The 17,025-nt window shown below is 29.7% G+C and overlaps 2 protein-coding genes across 2 annotated transcripts; both read right to left on the reverse strand.

The window, feature by feature from the left end:
* Positions 1 to 1,227: 1,227 nt before the first annotated feature.
* On the reverse strand, positions 1,228 to 3,175 carry LOC129983610 (serine/threonine-protein phosphatase 6 regulatory ankyrin repeat subunit A-like). Its single transcript, XM_056093137.1, has one exon. The coding sequence runs from the start codon at positions 3,059 to 3,061 to the stop codon at positions 1,835 to 1,837; it is 1,227 nt and encodes a 408-aa protein (XP_055949112.1). The 5' UTR covers positions 3,062 to 3,175; the 3' UTR covers positions 1,228 to 1,834.
* Positions 3,176 to 7,918: 4,743 nt separating this feature from the next.
* LOC129983611 (putative ankyrin repeat protein RBE_0997) lies at positions 7,919 to 10,195 on the reverse strand. Its single transcript, XM_056093138.1, has one exon. The coding sequence runs from the start codon at positions 9,700 to 9,702 to the stop codon at positions 8,428 to 8,430; it is 1,275 nt and encodes a 424-aa protein (XP_055949113.1). The 5' UTR covers positions 9,703 to 10,195; the 3' UTR covers positions 7,919 to 8,427.
* Positions 10,196 to 17,025: the final 6,830 nt, after the last annotated feature.

Raw genomic sequence — 17,025 nt, forward strand, 5'->3', positions numbered from 1 at the left:
GAAGTATCATAAAGGAATGGGATGTATTTAGAAACTCGTAAATGAAAGAAGGAGAAAATGAAAAATCTATAATGTTTTATCTATAAATATTGTAATGCTGGTTTTACATAAAATAATATTTATTAAATTTTTAATGCAGCATATTAGACTTCTCCATACAAATTTCAGAATCAATGTTACAAATAAAATTCTTTAGAGTAACATATTGCAGACCTAATGGTGAAAATTTTCCTTTATTTATAGCCTTCCTAGCAATACGTTTTCTGAAAAATATTGATGATAACATTGAGGATAGGATTGCCCTTAGTTAATTGATTGTTACTTTACACTTTCATTATTTAATATAAATTTCAATATTTCTCTTAAAAAGTAAAATTATTTTCCAAATTCGTCTTTCTTAGGTTTTAAGAATTTAAAATAGGTTTAAGAAAAAGATAAGAATTAATACTAGATTTATGAAAATGCATCTTGAAACGTACAAATTCTTTAGTGCCATATAAATATTTCAAAATAACTTCAAATGTTTCAAGTGATCATTAATATTTGATGAATATTTAATGAAAAAAAAAATAGTTGCCATAGAAAGAAAAAGATTTCACTAAAAATTAACCTTGTGTGGATTTTTATCATAGTTATTTAGTGTTTTATTATACTGCCAGCACAATACTTGCTTTCTAAATTGTCAGAAGGTAAACATGTATTTCCATTGATAAATTAAAGATATATAAATCATAATATTTTATCTATTTTCATGACATACAGGTACTTATAAAAAGAAAACTAATTCTATATTTTTATAGAGTAATCAGTCCTATTAATAAAGGATGCATTCTTAATGGAATCCAATTCAATTCAATTACATTATCAAAACAACAATTTAAATCATTTGTAGTACCAAATTAGAAACTGCAAAATAGTTTAATAAACCAAGAATAATATTTATATGTTTATAGATTTTGGAAAATGTATATTATAAGATATATGATTATTCGGATACTGATAAATCAAATTTCACATTTCAAAATAAATCAACGGTATATATTTTATTAAAACATTATTCAAATTTCATTATAATAAAAAAGTAAAAACAGTGTTCTTATTTAAAATTATTTTCGTTACAGAAAAAAGGCTAAAGAAATAAAATTCTTCAAAATTTAGCGATAATAATTATTATTCATTTCCTAATATGGAAGTAAGTGATTTGATTAATGGGAATGATTGGGAAAATAAAAAATGTTAGAGAAATTTAACATCAAAACTATTATCTTGCATCCTATCCAATAGAATTTATGTAGAGTGAACAATTGATGGAAAATTAATATTTCTATGGGCTATAAATTATAATTACATTTTTTTTACCAATTCTAAGAAGTTATTACGAATACACACTGAGGTTTTATTTTTTTTTTTACACTTCTAAACATATTATCATAAACGTTTCTTGACATTTAAAGTAATAACATTTATTTATTGGGCTGCATATATGTAACGCTCGGTCTTACTGTCGTATGAGGCTGAATATACTGTGAATGGAATCTACCAAAGAAGAAATCTGAAAGCTAAAGAGCATCTGAAAACTGAGTTAAAAAATAACAATTATAAAAGATATTTAATTATAACAATAAAAACGAAAACATAAAATTATATGATAATCATAAATTTAAACTTTTAACATATTGGAAAAAATTATGCTTGACTCACAAAAATATCCTTGCATTCAACATTATTTAGAGCGAAATGTCTTTAGTTTAAGTCTTTCTTTTAAAATTTTTCAATTACAAAAATAAATCACTATTAAACATTTGTATACAAGACGTTCCATACTTTTAAAAAACTAGCTGGTTGATGAAAACGCTAGCATCAAATTAAACAATTCAGAATTCGTCAAATAGTAACAAAGACGATAACGCGTATCAAAATTTAAAAATTCTACTTGTTCACCTTTTCTATTCAACCAGTAGCCATTTTCTGCAGTTTTAACAGCCATATAGTTTTTAGAAATAGCGGATACGATTATGTCAATATACACGATATATTCGCCTTTCTTCAATTTTTCAAGTACTTTATCAAAAATTTCGAATGAAAGAGGTATCTTTTCAGAAATACTATAATAAAATCCCCTCGAAGCCAATTCAAAAACAGTGTAATCTGTTGATACTTCATCAATTTTCATTTGTTCAATTTCATAGCGGCAACACCAAAAGAATTGGAGCAGAAGATTTTTCGTTTTTCTGCTTATGTCTGCTATTTTCTCACATTGTGTAATGTTAAAATTATTTTTCCGAAACACAAAAAGTTTGAATACGTATTCTGCTTTATTTTGTTCTGAAGGTGGCGCATTGCGAAGTCTTTTAAGATACACATCTACGGGACTCTCTGAACGTTTATTTTTGGATGCATGATTACTTCCATGTCTGAGAAGTTCAGTCACAATTGAAACATTAATTTCTGTTCTATCTAAGGAATAATGCAATGGTCCATTTCCACAGAAATCACTTAACGAATGGAGGGCCCCACCTTCGAGTAATATTTGAACAATTTGAAAGTTCTGTTCTTTCACTGCCCATATTAGGGGAGTTTCAGATAAACTGTTAGATAAGTTGATATCCGCGTGATAGTACATAAGTAATTTCACTGCTTTCAAATCGGCATGTTTTCGATCTCCAGGACATTTATAGTTAGAAATTGCCCACTGTAACAAATTACAATTATCAATGGCATAATGCATTGCAGTGTTTCCTTGACTGTCTTGTATATTAATTCCCGCACGACATTTTAGAAGAATTTCCATCATTTTGTAATTTCTAAAACATACGGCAAAATGCAGAGGAGTATTTCCGAGGTTGTCCGTACGATTCACATCGGCTCCAAAATGAATTAAATCCCGTACAACTTGCAAATGAGCTTCAGATTTCTGTTCATGTTCTTCTTTTTTCCAAACGGCGATGTGTAGAGGTGTTTTTCCTCTGGCATCTTTAGTATTCGGATTCACTCCTGCTCTGAGTCGGTCTTGAAGTGTTGAAAAATCATTTGCTGTGATTAAGTCATGCAATGAGCTCATTTTGAGTACATCAACTTATAAAATGTAATTTTTCGACTGATAAAGGTTTTTGAACAATCGGGTGATTTCCTTTTTGATGGGTTTGCACTCAGCCAGTATAAGACGGTCAGTAGGCAGCGTATGATTTGAAAGGGACCGATTTATGTTTGCCATAATTACTTAAGAGAGTGTTCGGAATCCACGCTTGGCTATATATTGCCGTTTTGGCATCTGTTATTGTTTCTCTTTCACTGCAAATCGTATTAAATGGATGGAAATTTACATGCTACAATGAAAACTATAAAAAAAAAAACCCACAAAAAATGAAAAAAAAAAAAAAAAAAAACACTAATTTTTATCAGAAAGAACAAACAGTAGAAAATGTCGGTTTTAACCAATGATAAGTGATCATTTTTTTCACACCAAAAAACCGTTCAGTACAGTTATCGGTAAAAGGGTTAACCCTTAACTGGGGAGGGGAAAGTTTAGGACTTAACTGGGGAGGTGCGGTCTACGAGACCATATTTCATTTACACTCAAATTAAATTTTCTAATAATTGTATTAATATGAAAAACTGCCAATATATTTTACAGATATTTTTCTTGACATATAGATATGTTTTAGAAATTTTTCAAAATATATTATCATTGCAAAAAGAAAACGCGTTGGAGCATACATTTTCTTCTCAAATTACATGTTACAATAAATAATATTCTTGAAAAAGCATATTACTTTTTATTTTTTAAATCATATTTGTTTTTACAGTATATGAAGGTATATAGAAGACAATATGATGTGAAATTCAACATTTATATGAAAAATAAAAAAAATAAAAAATGACAATGGGTAAAATTGGTTCTTTTTTTTATCGGCTTGTGTGACTTTCATAGCACGGTTTCCTAGTTCATTTTAAACAGGTTGAGAACTAATATAAAAATCAACTTATAAATTCTGTTTATATATCTGTTGGTATATTAATATATTTTATCAATTTTTCAAAATACATTATCACTAGAAAAATTAATTATGCCTGAACATACATATCAAATTCAGTTGAATGCCAATTTTCATCGAAAAACTCTTCTATATAATTATCCTTATCACTAAAATCACTTTATGCTTCATTTAAAAGTGTCTGGAACACTGCTTCATAATAGGATCAATAAACTGGATGATATTTCGGGGCCCAAGTTTTAGTGTCATCTGCTAAGCCTTGTTTATCACTGAGACACTAACAAGGAGATGCGGTCTTAGAGACCACGCTCGAATAGATAACTTAATTATCTGCTGAAATCGGTTGAAAAAGTGCACATGTATTGAAGGTCACAAAACAGGAAGCTACAAGGTCAATCCATTCAATTGAGCTAAAAATAGAATAGGGGTGACAGAAAATCCATCGCTAGCGGTCTCACAGACCGCACATCCTCAGTTAACGTTTAAACAAGGAATGACTTTCAAATTTTCTTGACAGATGGTGATTTCTGGATATAATTTATGACATATGTGATTAACTATTCGATTCATCTGCCCATAACAAACTGTTTTTCTCTATTTTTTTTAAGCATTATCTAAGTTTGGGTACATTTTAATATACATCTTATTGTCTTTTTGAGAAAGGCTTCTTCTTCTTGCGTACAGCCGACCACCCCGCCACCACTGAACGTAGCAGTATCGACAATTTTGAGAAAGGCTAGATATGTTCTCAAGAACATGAGAGTCATTTTTTTTGTGTTGATGAAACCCACATGGCGAAAGTAGTTCCTCATATAGAAACTTCCACCTAGGTCTACTTTACGAACTGCAAGACTTCTAATGAATTTTTTCATGATTTCATTGAGAATGAGCCTATCGCTTTTTTAAAAGCACTACCATTTAAAATAACAATGTTTCTTCAAATTTCAGCTATCATCCCTTTTCGAAACACTAGCATTGAAAATAATTATTTCAGTTCGATATCTGTCAGACTGCAGTTTATTACCTGATTCCTAAGACAGGATAAATGATGGTGTATTTGTTGTCAGAAAAATAATTTTACTATGATTTTATTTTAATCTTACGGGAAAGACAGTTGTCTACAACCATTAAATTGTTCCTCTCTTTATCTATTACTCTCGATTGGGGAACCAATCAGTGAACATTTCCTGAGTCATGCTCTAATTTTAATTTGCATTGTGCTCGATATAGTAATAAATTAATTTCTTTTGGACGTGGATTTTTTTATCGTGGATTTTTAATTTTAAAGATGAACTGTAAATTTGCTTCCAGTCTGGACATATTTGCACAGTACCAAACACTTTCTCTTGATATATATGTTCGATGTCTTTATTTTTTGAACGAATTTGTCTTCATATAGAGAGCGCCTCATCCTGTTAGATGCATTCGACTACTGATGCTCGGCAAACGAAACTGGAAATTCATCTGGGATATATGCTTCATCTGCTCCTTCAGCACCTTTTTGAAAACTGTGTTTCTACTGACGCTTTCTTTTTCTTTTTCAAGATATAAATCCAATTACATTTATTTATTTATTGTTTATAAAGTCTTCGGCCTGTTCACAAATGTCCGTTAATAAATGTATCTTTATTTTTCAATTTCTGAAACTGTACTTTCAACACGTGTTATACACGCACTCATCTTTCCAAAATTGCTTTCGTTTATATCCTTTATCTGGTTGTAGATTCAATATCAAACCTACATTTCAAAAATAAAATAAGAAAGCAGCACATTGAAGCTGATTATATTTAGGAAATTAGTCGCACAATTTCAGAAATTCGAATAATTTTAAACTCAAAAAACGACATGTGTTCAAGGTAATATTGTTAATAATCTTTGACCAAATAGCCCCCCTAATAGAAAGCAGGACCTTGTGGTTTGACAGGAAGCATTTGGTATAGTGGAATTAATCAGCAATCGAATACTAGCATTATTGCTTTTGCCTTCTCCGTCAGCTTAAAACATGGCTCACACGAGGCCAAGTATTGCGTGCAGTAAAAAACTCCTCTTACTTCATGACGTCACGTCACACCAACTGGAAAATAGCAAATTTTTGTCTCATTGGGTCAACTATTTGCCATTGTCTCATTGGGATCACATGAGCTTCCCGAAGTAGGCTTGACCTTCAATTGCGCGCAATAGTGATCCTCTATTCTCTTGTGACCCTGGTTTAGATTTCCATGCTTAAAGGTGGGTTCACACGAGGCCAACTATTGCGCGCAGTATAAGGTCACGCCTACTTCAGGAAAATCACGTGACTGCAACTGGACAATGGCAAATGGTTGTCACGTCAGGACAACCATTTGCCATTGTCACATCGACATTTTCTCAACTGTTCACACGGGGACAATACAGGGACAACAGCAGGGAGACAACAATTGCGCGCAATTGTTAGCCTCGTGTGAACCCATCTTAATAATCGAAATTGATAATTTCAAATGAATTGTTGATCATTAGAAAGTACGTAAATTTCATGTAATTAGATTAATTATTATTATATAATTATTGTAATTAGATTATGTATTAGATAAGGGCAATCTCTTCTACCCTGCTTTAAGCAATATAATCATTGATCGCTATATCAAAGACCACTACTAGTTGAAGTTATTGTTTTTAGAAACTTAAAAGAATAATACATTACACATATAGTAAGAATAGAATAATAGGAATAGCACTAATATGTAAATTATTTTATGTGGTTAAAAGAAAATTGTTTTGAAAAATGTGTTTTGGATTGTTTGTTCAACAAGAATTATTAAAATCATGATTGATCGAAATGATTTGAACCTTCTTTCTGTAGGAATTCCTCATTTGTGAATTATTTTACAAGATCGCTTTGCCCGAGAAAAATTTGCCACTCTTTTCTTTTAACCTCAACTGTTGCTCATCGCTAGAATATGACTGATAGAGTGACTTTCAGCTTTTGAATCGTTCATTTGTATTGTAATGTTTCAAAAAATGTGGATTGCACCATTGAATGTTTTTCCGTAAAATATTCCTTCTATAAATGTCAGAAAATAATATTTTATCATTAAATATATATCATGATTATTTATTTCACTTAATAATTAGAGTACGTGCTTATGCAAAAATATAGAAGGTACTTGAAATTTTGAATAAAGGATTTTATTTAAGTTTTTCATAGGAATATTATCCTATGCAGAAAGCTCATTAAAATTTGAGAGTTTTTGACTAGAAATTAATTTGGACTAATAAATATTCTGTTTGTTCAATCAAGAGATGTTTGATTTGTTGGAGAACAAAATGGGTATCCTTAAAAATTAGCCTTGTGTGCAATTTTCATTCTTTTATTTATTTGTATACTGGTTGTCTACTAAAATACCAGTTAAAAATTTGCTTAAATGGTCAGACGGTAAGCGTATAGTTCCATTGACAGAGAAGTATTAATGTATAAATAATATTATTTTGTCTATAGGCAGACAATAAAGGTACGCTGAAATTAATACAAATTCGATATTATTTTACTGCTATCCTGACCTATTAATAAAAGATGCATTCTTTATGGAATAAACTTGCATTCAATTACAACGTCAAAATGGATATTGAAATTATATGCATTTCCAAATCAGAAACTACTGATACTTTTATAAATCCAAAGGCTTCAAACAATGTATAATATATGAAAACTCATTTTATTGCTTATTTAATTTTACTTTCCAAATATATTACGATATTTATTTTGTTAAAACGTTTTGAAATCTTATTATGTAAGAAAGCAAAAAGAATTTTATTTACGATTATTTATGTTAAAGAAATAAAATTCATTCAAATTTAGCCATAGTTATAATTGATTTCCTAATTAGGAAAAATTTATTTGATTAGCTGGAATGATTGAAAAATTATTTTCGGTGAAATTTAATATAAAAAATTTTATTTTACAGAGTCAACAGATGGGATATTGAGTGAAGAATTTATGGAACAATAACATTTCTACTTGCCATAAAATGCAATTACATTTTAATAAACAAAAGATTTATTGTAAATATACACTGGGGTGCTAGTTTTTTCCCATAAATTGTATATGACATTTTGGCTGATTATAATTTTTCACTGGCCTGCATGTAATGACTCCTTTGGCTCTGTTATAGGCAAATTCCTAGACGGCTTATGAAATCCGCCATTGCATGATTCTGATAGCACAGTAGCCTCTGAAGCTTAGTTAAAAAATAGCATTTTTTAAAAGACACTTGATTATAACAGTATAAACGAAAATATAAACTTGTATGTTGATCATGAATTTAAAATTTTAACATATTGATAAAAATGATGCGCGATTTACAAAATTATCCTTACTTTCAACATTATTTAGAGTAAAATGTCTCAAGTTCAAGTCTTCCCTTTAAAAATATTCAATTGCAGAAATAAATGACATTTATACATTTGTAAACAAGACATTGCAGATTCTGCATATTTTTAAAAACGAGCTGGTTGATGACAACGCTAGCATCAAATTAAACATTTCAAAATTGTTTAAATAATAACAAAGGCGATAACGCGTGTCAAAATTTAAAAATTCTATTCTTTTACCTTTGCTGTTCATCCAGTATCCAGTTTCTGCAGTTTTAACAGCCATATAGTCTCTGCAAATACCAGATACGATTATGTCAATATATACGGTATAATCACCTCTTTTCAATTTTTCAAGTATTATATCAAATATTTCAAATGGATGAGGTATCTCTTCAGAAATAGAATAATAAAATCCCCTCGAAGCCAAATCATAAACAGTATAACATGTTACTAGTTCATCAATTTTCATTTTTTCAATTTCAAAGCGGCAGTACCAAAAAAATTGGCCAAGAAGGCTTTTCGTTTTTCTGCTCATGGCTGCTATTTCTCGGCATTGTGCAAGCTCAAAATTATTTTTACGAAACACAAAAAGTTTGAATAAGTATTCTGCTTTTTTTCGTTCTGAAGGGGATGCATTTCGTAGTCTTTTAAGATACGCATCTACAGGACTTTCTAAATCGTTATTTTTGTAATCATGATTGCTTCTATATTTGAGGAGTTCCGCCACAATTTCCTTATCTATTTCTATTTGATCTAAAGAATAATGCAAAGCGTCATTGCCATGTATATCTCTCAAAGAATAGAATGCACCTTTCTTGAGTAATATTTGAACAATTTGAAGGTTCTGTTCTTTCACGGCCCATATCAGGGGAGTTTCACATGAACAGTTAGATAAGTTAATATCCGGAAGATAGTTCAGAAGTAGTTTTACTGCTGTCAAATCGGCATGTTTTCGATCTCCAGGACAGTCATGGTTATAAATTGTCCATTGTAAGAAATGGTAGTTATCAATAGCATAATGCATTGCAGTATTTCCAAGATCGTCCTGTATATCTATTCCTGCATTGCATTTTAGAAGAATTTCCATCATTTTGTAATTTCTAAAACAAACGGCCAAATGCAGAGGAGTATTTCCGAGGTTGTCCGCACGATTCACGTCAGCTCCAAAATAAATTAATTCCCTTACAACTTGCAAACTGGCTTCAGATTCTTCTATATTATCCTCATTTTTGGAAACGGCGATGTGTAGAGGTGTTTTTCCTCCGGCATCTGCAGTATTCGGATTTATCCCTGCTCCGAGAAGGTCACGAAGTGTTGCAAAATTATTAGCGGTGATTAAATCATGCAATAAGCTCATTTTAATTATATCAACTAATAAAATAAAATTTCTCGACTGAGAAATGTTTTTGAACAATCGTTTACTTAGTTTTTGACTATTTTCAATCGGCTAGTTATAAGACGGCCAGTAGGGAGAGCATGAGCAGACAGGGACTGATTTATGTTTGTCATAATTTTATAAAATGGAGTCAGGCAATCCATGTTTGGCTTTAAATTGCCATTTTGGCGTCCTTTGATTTTTCTTTTCCACTTCGTATCGTTTTAAAATGTCGTATATTTGCACAAAAAAACATAAAATAAAAAAGGGATAACATACTTAAATTTGGAAAACTATAGAAAAGAATTGGCAAATTAAATGGACAAAAAACACAACATGGTGTCAGAAAGAGCAAAGAGCAAAAAAACGTTGGAATTAATCGATGATAAGTGATATATTTTTTAATATAAATAAACTGTCATATTCTAGAAACGCATGCGCAATAAGAAAAAAAAATAATAATTCAGCAGCCTGTTGTGTCCCGTCGGAATAATTACTTGCAGCACTTAATTACAGCATTTTCAGTCTTTTTACGTATGCGCTGCCTAGTGGCCGTCTTATAACTAGTTCATTGTAAAGTTGGCATTTCTGCTAAACCTAATGAATGAATGAATCTTTGATGAATGACTTTTGAAATTGAAGTTAAAGTTAAATTTTACTTTTTTACTATCATTCCATTTTGGATTTTTTGGAATTGCCAATTATTCATAGTGGATTTACTTTCATTTTCTTCAACAGCTTAACAAGTTTACCACCGCTTGACTCGTGTATCATCTCAGATGCTATCTAATTGTTCCGGAACATGGACTCAATTAGATGACTCCTTTCTAAGAGATATCGAAGAAGGGCACTTCTAATCATATAAATGGTCCGAATATCATTAAGTCCCTTTTTTTTAAACAACATTAGATCTATTTTGGGACGGATTTGGTAATTTTGAACTGTGGTCAGATGATAAGGATGGTACTTGTGTTGGCACCAGTTTCTCCAAACATCCATACCACTAAAGGGCGAACACGTTTGGTGCCGATGGATTTAACGTGCACAAGGCCCACTTGCAAGATGGTTCTTCGATGGAGTCGGATCTCCAGCCTGAGAAATCTGGTTCCGAAGACGAGACCTGACCACCAGGCCACCACATTTCATCTGTGGCAGTGAACGCCTTGAAACTGTGGCACTAATATTTAATAATGATACCCTCCGATTGTGATATTTCAAATAGTTTTTCTTTTCGTGAAATGTGCTTACATTTTATTCACTAAATACAGAAACCTCTCTGTTGACAAGTTCCTGGCGTTTGGATTGGGTTTATTATAATTCAAAACATACAATCACAAATTAGTATTTTTTTTCTTATGATTTATGGAATTAATCTTAAATGGAGCTGTTTGATAATATATTGGTGTGACTTCAAGCATAGCGTATCTATAAGTGATATATTTTGTCCAGTTTGAAATGACTGTTTGCAATCAGCTCTTGGTTCAAAACTACGAGGCCAACTCAAAATCAAGCTACTATTAGTTTTAAAAAGAAAATTAATCCATCTAAACTGAACTGAAATAAACTAGAAATAGGTTTAGATTTATTCTATTTATCGAAGATAACATTTTATGAATTCCCACCAATGATTTTGCTGCAGACCTGTCTTTGGGTTTTTTTCTGAGAAATGCCATATTTAAAAAAGAATTTATTTTGACGCTCGTAAAGATGAAATAATTAATTGCAAAAATTGAAAATATTTTATATATCAACTTTGAAATGTGACTACTATATATAATAACAATTATTTATAGAATTTTTCTTGGTGCATATTTGATTTCTCCATATAAATTTCAGTTAAAAACAACGCTTCAAAAAAAAAAAACTGTTCTAGTGATGGTTAATGACCGAGAAACATAATGCACAAGAAATGGTGAAACATATTATGCATTTGATAGTCTATCTAGCGATAAATTTAGAGAAGAAAATTGATTTGAGTTTACTGATCATAAACCTGAAAAAATCGAATTATCACTTATTAGCTGATTACAAATCGTATATTTACTTTCAAAATATGAATTTCAAAATTTTTGAAACGTAAATTTATCTCTTAAATTTATAATTTTTAAGTTTCAAGAATGTGAGATAATCACGCGATTAAATATTTGATGATACAATGAAAAATGCTTAAATTTCTTCTGAACAAAATCTATATAAAAACCGTTCAAACAATAAACAATAATTGCCGGCGTCCTGGCCCAAGAAGAGCGCGTATTCACCATGATCTGGGCGTCCCGGGTTTAAGTCCTGATTCTGGCATGATTGTTCCTTACCGTGGGCTCTATCTGTGAGATGTATGAAAGTGCCTCTTTTTAAAAAGGGGATTGTGTGAGTGTTATATTCATATGAGCTAGAAGTCAGACTTCTGCCCTCGCGTTCTCAGGGGCCTTTACTCTCAGAAGGTACTGCATAAAACTCGGTTTAAAACCGCTGACTTTGTCTATGACAAGTTCTATAAGTAACAACGACAAACAAAAAAAAATTCTAAAAAAGTACCAGAATTCAGGAAGAATGTTAGACACTTTTATTAGTGTGATTTTAAAACATATTTTATTTTAAAATATATAAAAATCGTTTTCGTACAGTGACGTTTCCTAAAATTTTAGATAAATAAAGACTATAAGATTTTTCTTGCTTTTCAATTAATTAAAATTCGAAATGAAAAAAAAAAAAATCTACTGGTTAAGCTGTACGTACACACTAGAAGATTTTTTTTAAATTTTGACTTTAAAAATCCAGTTTTTTCACAGTAGGTCATTAATACATGTTTAAACTCATTTCAGTGAGAAAAAACCATATTACACTAATTTGTAATTAATTAAATAATATTTAATGAGCTAATTAGCATATTTTTTGAAACATGATATCTTAAATTCTAATTTGTACTGACACAAACTTCTTGTTGGAAACTATGCCTAATATTAGTCTTTATGTTGTCTGCCTCAATAAAGTTATAAAAATATATAATTGTTTTTAACAATTTTTTCATCAAAGATGAATAGAAAAAGCGAGAGTTTTTCTGTAACTTTTAAATAGCTATTAAAAATTTATTTCTATGAATTTAACTTTGATTGAGGCACACAACATCCGTTATTTCATACATATTATTTTTATATATAAATAATTGTAGTTGGTTAATTTGTTATTGAGTTATGATTGTATGAATGAAGCAACATAGTGGAAAAATATCATTCTTAATAAAATGAGTTTTAAAAAAACCGTAACTAGAGTTTTAATGAAAGCACCTCAAGAAAAATAATTATAACTCGAGAAATGTTTCGAATATTGACAACATCTTGGTATCGTTTGAAAGCTAAATGATCAGAGAACATTATTAAGCAATAGAAAAAATTTTCGTTATTTTGAACGAATTTCGAAGTTTTAAGTGTGTACATACACCTTAAGATTTTTCATATCCAAAATATATTTGCAGCTTTAGTTCAAATGGTTTATTCTGTAGAGTCACACATTTCCAAAAACCACATTTTGTATTGTTAGTAATACGCACTTCTAGCTTGTATTGGATTTTTCATCTTTTCCGAAAAATTATTGATTATGCATAATAGAGATGTGTGGTGAAACTTAAAATAAAATTCTCAGCATTCTGTAAAATTTAAAATTGAATTCCGATTGCAAAATCAAATTAATAGCTTTTATGTAACTTGATATTTTACATTGTTATAAAGATGTGAATTTGTGCTCCATTTGTTATCATTTTTTGATATTCTAAGGATCAAATATTACGTGCATGAATATGTTCTATAGTAATATAGTACTTTCCTTTTTCACAGCATATCTATTTACTAATGCATCAATCTAATGAAGTAAAAAATTTTACATACGTGATAGTGCCACTTCTTTACTTTTTACATAAATGAACTATAATTATTAGTAGTATAATTCTATATAACGAAATATTAAATAAAATTAAAATGTTCTGCTTATTTGCAAATTAATGAGAGAAGACCTTTTAAATTTTTTATATGAGTTCCAATATGTTTGACTGACCTAGTTAATGGATAAGTTAAAATATTAATGAGACATCATTCCCTGAATAAGTTAAGTCGCTGTTTTCTTTTCGCCCCGACAAAGTTTCGTACAAAGTAAAGTAAAATATTGCCTGCTTTATTGGCCACAGATTAAATTTACTCCGGAAAACTCGCCATCCACAAAAATATTCCAAATATCATTCTTCTTCATTTTGTAATGCCCTCGTGTGTCTTTTTAATACCACATCTTTATTTTAACACACGTACGGGTCACAAGATTTCTCGTTTTTAGCAGGCCGAACGTTTTGACAGTGTCACGAGATATCTCGTTTTCATGTTTTTTTCGGCTAAATCGATGCATATCCAACAAGAGGCAAATATTTAGCACATTAAGGGCCGCAAAGAAATTTGTAAGATATATACCTGGAACAGCACGTTTTGGGGCAAACGTACTTTCTAAAATTATCATAACTTCGTTATTTATTAAGCAATAACAGACAAGATACGCAATACCAGAAAACTCCTGAGAGGTCCTTAATGTCTTAAAAGAAGATACTGCTGCAAATCGTGTCGAAAACAATTACATAATGGAATATGCTTTACCAAATATCACACTCTAATTCATTATTCAAGTCTATGAGATAAATAATATCTAAAATGTAAGAAATCTTATATAATAAATACATGTATAAAATATATAGTAATATTTAAGAATACTTTATGGAAGTGTAATAACAAATGCAAATTAAAAATGTGTATATATGCATCCTATTACTTGTCAAGCATGCTTCCAGAGCGTTGAGCTTGGATATACTCAAATAACATTAAGAATATTCAGTAATACCATAAAACCTTCGTTAAAATGTATTACAGACAAAAATACTGATAATCTGAAGGTTCGGAGCTTAGCAAAGACATCTTTAGGCACAAATTTCCACAAAACACCGTTGAAACTCTCATTGTCATTCTACATTTTGTCACGTAAAAATTTTCTGTATATAAAACTAAATTTGTGTGTATTAAAATTTTTAACATGTTTTTTGGGCGCTTGAAAATGGTACTTCCGGTTATTTAAATGTCCACTTCCGCTTTACAGATCATTACGAAAGTATTAATATCTTGACTTCTAATTAACGTAGAGATAAAAGTAAACTTATTTTGGATAGCTCAAAGATTAACATATCCAATAAAATAATTTTTAGAAATATCATTTTTAGCGAAAATGGATTTTTTAACGTGTTCGGACACTTTAAACATTCATTTGCATATAACATCCATTTCGGGAATTTGAATTCTTGGAATATCTCTATGTCAATGTTTGTACTTTTCGATGTTTTCAAAGCACAAATTTCGTTTACGTCCTGTCGAATGCAAATATTTTTCTTCACCGATCTTGAGTATGATTTCATTTCATAATTAGTAAACCACGCATATTATGTTATATATATATATAATATGCGTATAACGCTTTGCGCATGTTTTTATTTGAATTGGATAATTAGAGTAATATTGCTTGGATTTTATTTGGCTTGGAATATGTTGTTAAAAATACGAAATCTCAAATGAGTTCGTAAATGACCCAGGTAGCTCAAAGGAGGTGGAAGTGGTGGTAGGAGTAATTTTCATTTCGATGTAACTTTCTTAATATTGAAAAATAAATCCGTATCGCCAAATTTGCTTATTATTAATACGAAAAAAAAATTTGAAAAATTTTCTAGGTAATTTCAGTGTCTTAGAAGATAGAGACTCAACGTTACGAATTATTGATCTCTAGAACCCGCATTTTTTTTTAATGTAATTAGATATCTAAGATCTCTTCCACATAATTTTGAGCACAAAACCAAAGTAATCGTACATCACTGAACATAACCAAAAGAACAATTGTTTATGAACAATTTAAAGTAGAACAATAGTAATGGCACGAAAATACAAATTGTTCTGTATCTTGATTTTGCAAAATAAGTTTTTGGTTGTGCATTTAACAAGTATTATCAAACGCATGCTTTACCGAAGTGCTATTTTAACAATGTTCTTTCGATAAATATATTTCACAAGTGACCTTTTCTCTACGGTCTTTTTGATCATGAAAACTTGCCAAGTTTCTCCATTATCGTCACTCATCTGGTTTATAAGTAGAATATAACTAATAAAGTGACCTTAGGATTTTCAAATCCTCGTTTGCAATTTAATGGCTCAAAAATTTTAATTTTACCACTCAATGTCAGAAAATATTATTATAATACTAAATATTTATGAAGCGAATTTATTTCACCTGTTAACATTCTTAAGTATAAAATATAATGAATATTTGAAATTTTGAATAATTAATTTTATTTTTGATTTTCATAGGAATATCATCATTTACAAAAGGGTCATAAAGCCCAGAGAATTTTTGACCAGGGAATTAGTTTTCATGAAAAACCGCAATACAACAGACCAAAGCATTTTTCAGCTGCTAGATAACTAAACAGATTTCATAAAAAAGATGCATTTTGTTGAATTTTCTTTATATTTTGTATGCTGCTTATCTACTAAAATGCAAGTTTAAAATTTAATTTCTGAATTGTCAGAAAGTACGTATATGGTTCTAATGATAAAAATACGTAAATATATTAATATTTTGTCTACTTGCAGGTAATAAAGGTACTGCTAAAAACAATACAAATTGTATTTTTTTATACATATAGTCTGTCCTATTAATAAAAGATGCATTTTACTGGAATCCACTTCTATTCAATTATAATATCAAAACGGATATGCAAAACATTTGAATTTTCAAAATGGAAACTGCAATTACTTTAATAAAACGAGCGGCTGATTTACACTTTTAAAAGCTCAACAATGTATATTAGAAAAATTCTCTCCGAATAACAGATGTTTCATTTCATTTTTAAAAAATAAAAAATAGGCCACTTATTTAAAAACATATTTATTACAATTTCATAATAAATCACCGAAAATATTGTTTTTATTTATAAATATTTTTTTAAAAAAAGCGAGAAAAATAAATTTTAAAAAATTAAAATTTACCCATTATAGTTATTAATTTTTAACAGATAAATATAATTTTATGATTAATGGGATAGTTTCGAATTTTTTTAAATTCTGGATAAATTTAAATCAAAAAAATAATTTTGCTGATTAAAGTGTGGAAACTTGGTGGAAAATTTGAATTTCTACGCACCATAAAAAGCAATTACTGACACTTTAATAAACAATCCTAAGTAGTCATTGTAAATACAGTGTGGTACAAATATTTTATGATGCAAATTGTATT

The sequence above is a fragment of the Argiope bruennichi genome, chromosome 9 (genome assembly GCF_947563725.1).
Source record: "Argiope bruennichi chromosome 9, qqArgBrue1.1, whole genome shotgun sequence".
NCBI lineage: Eukaryota > Metazoa > Arthropoda > Arachnida > Araneae > Araneidae > Argiope > Argiope bruennichi.

What these genes read in the sequence shown, in the direction of transcription:
- LOC129983610 (XM_056093137.1), bottom strand. Translation starts at nt 3,061, where the DNA reads ATGAGCTCATTGCATGACTTAATCACAGCAAATGATTTTTCAACACTT.
- LOC129983611 (XM_056093138.1), bottom strand. Translation starts at nt 9,702, where the DNA reads ATGAGCTTATTGCATGATTTAATCACCGCTAATAATTTTGCAACACTT.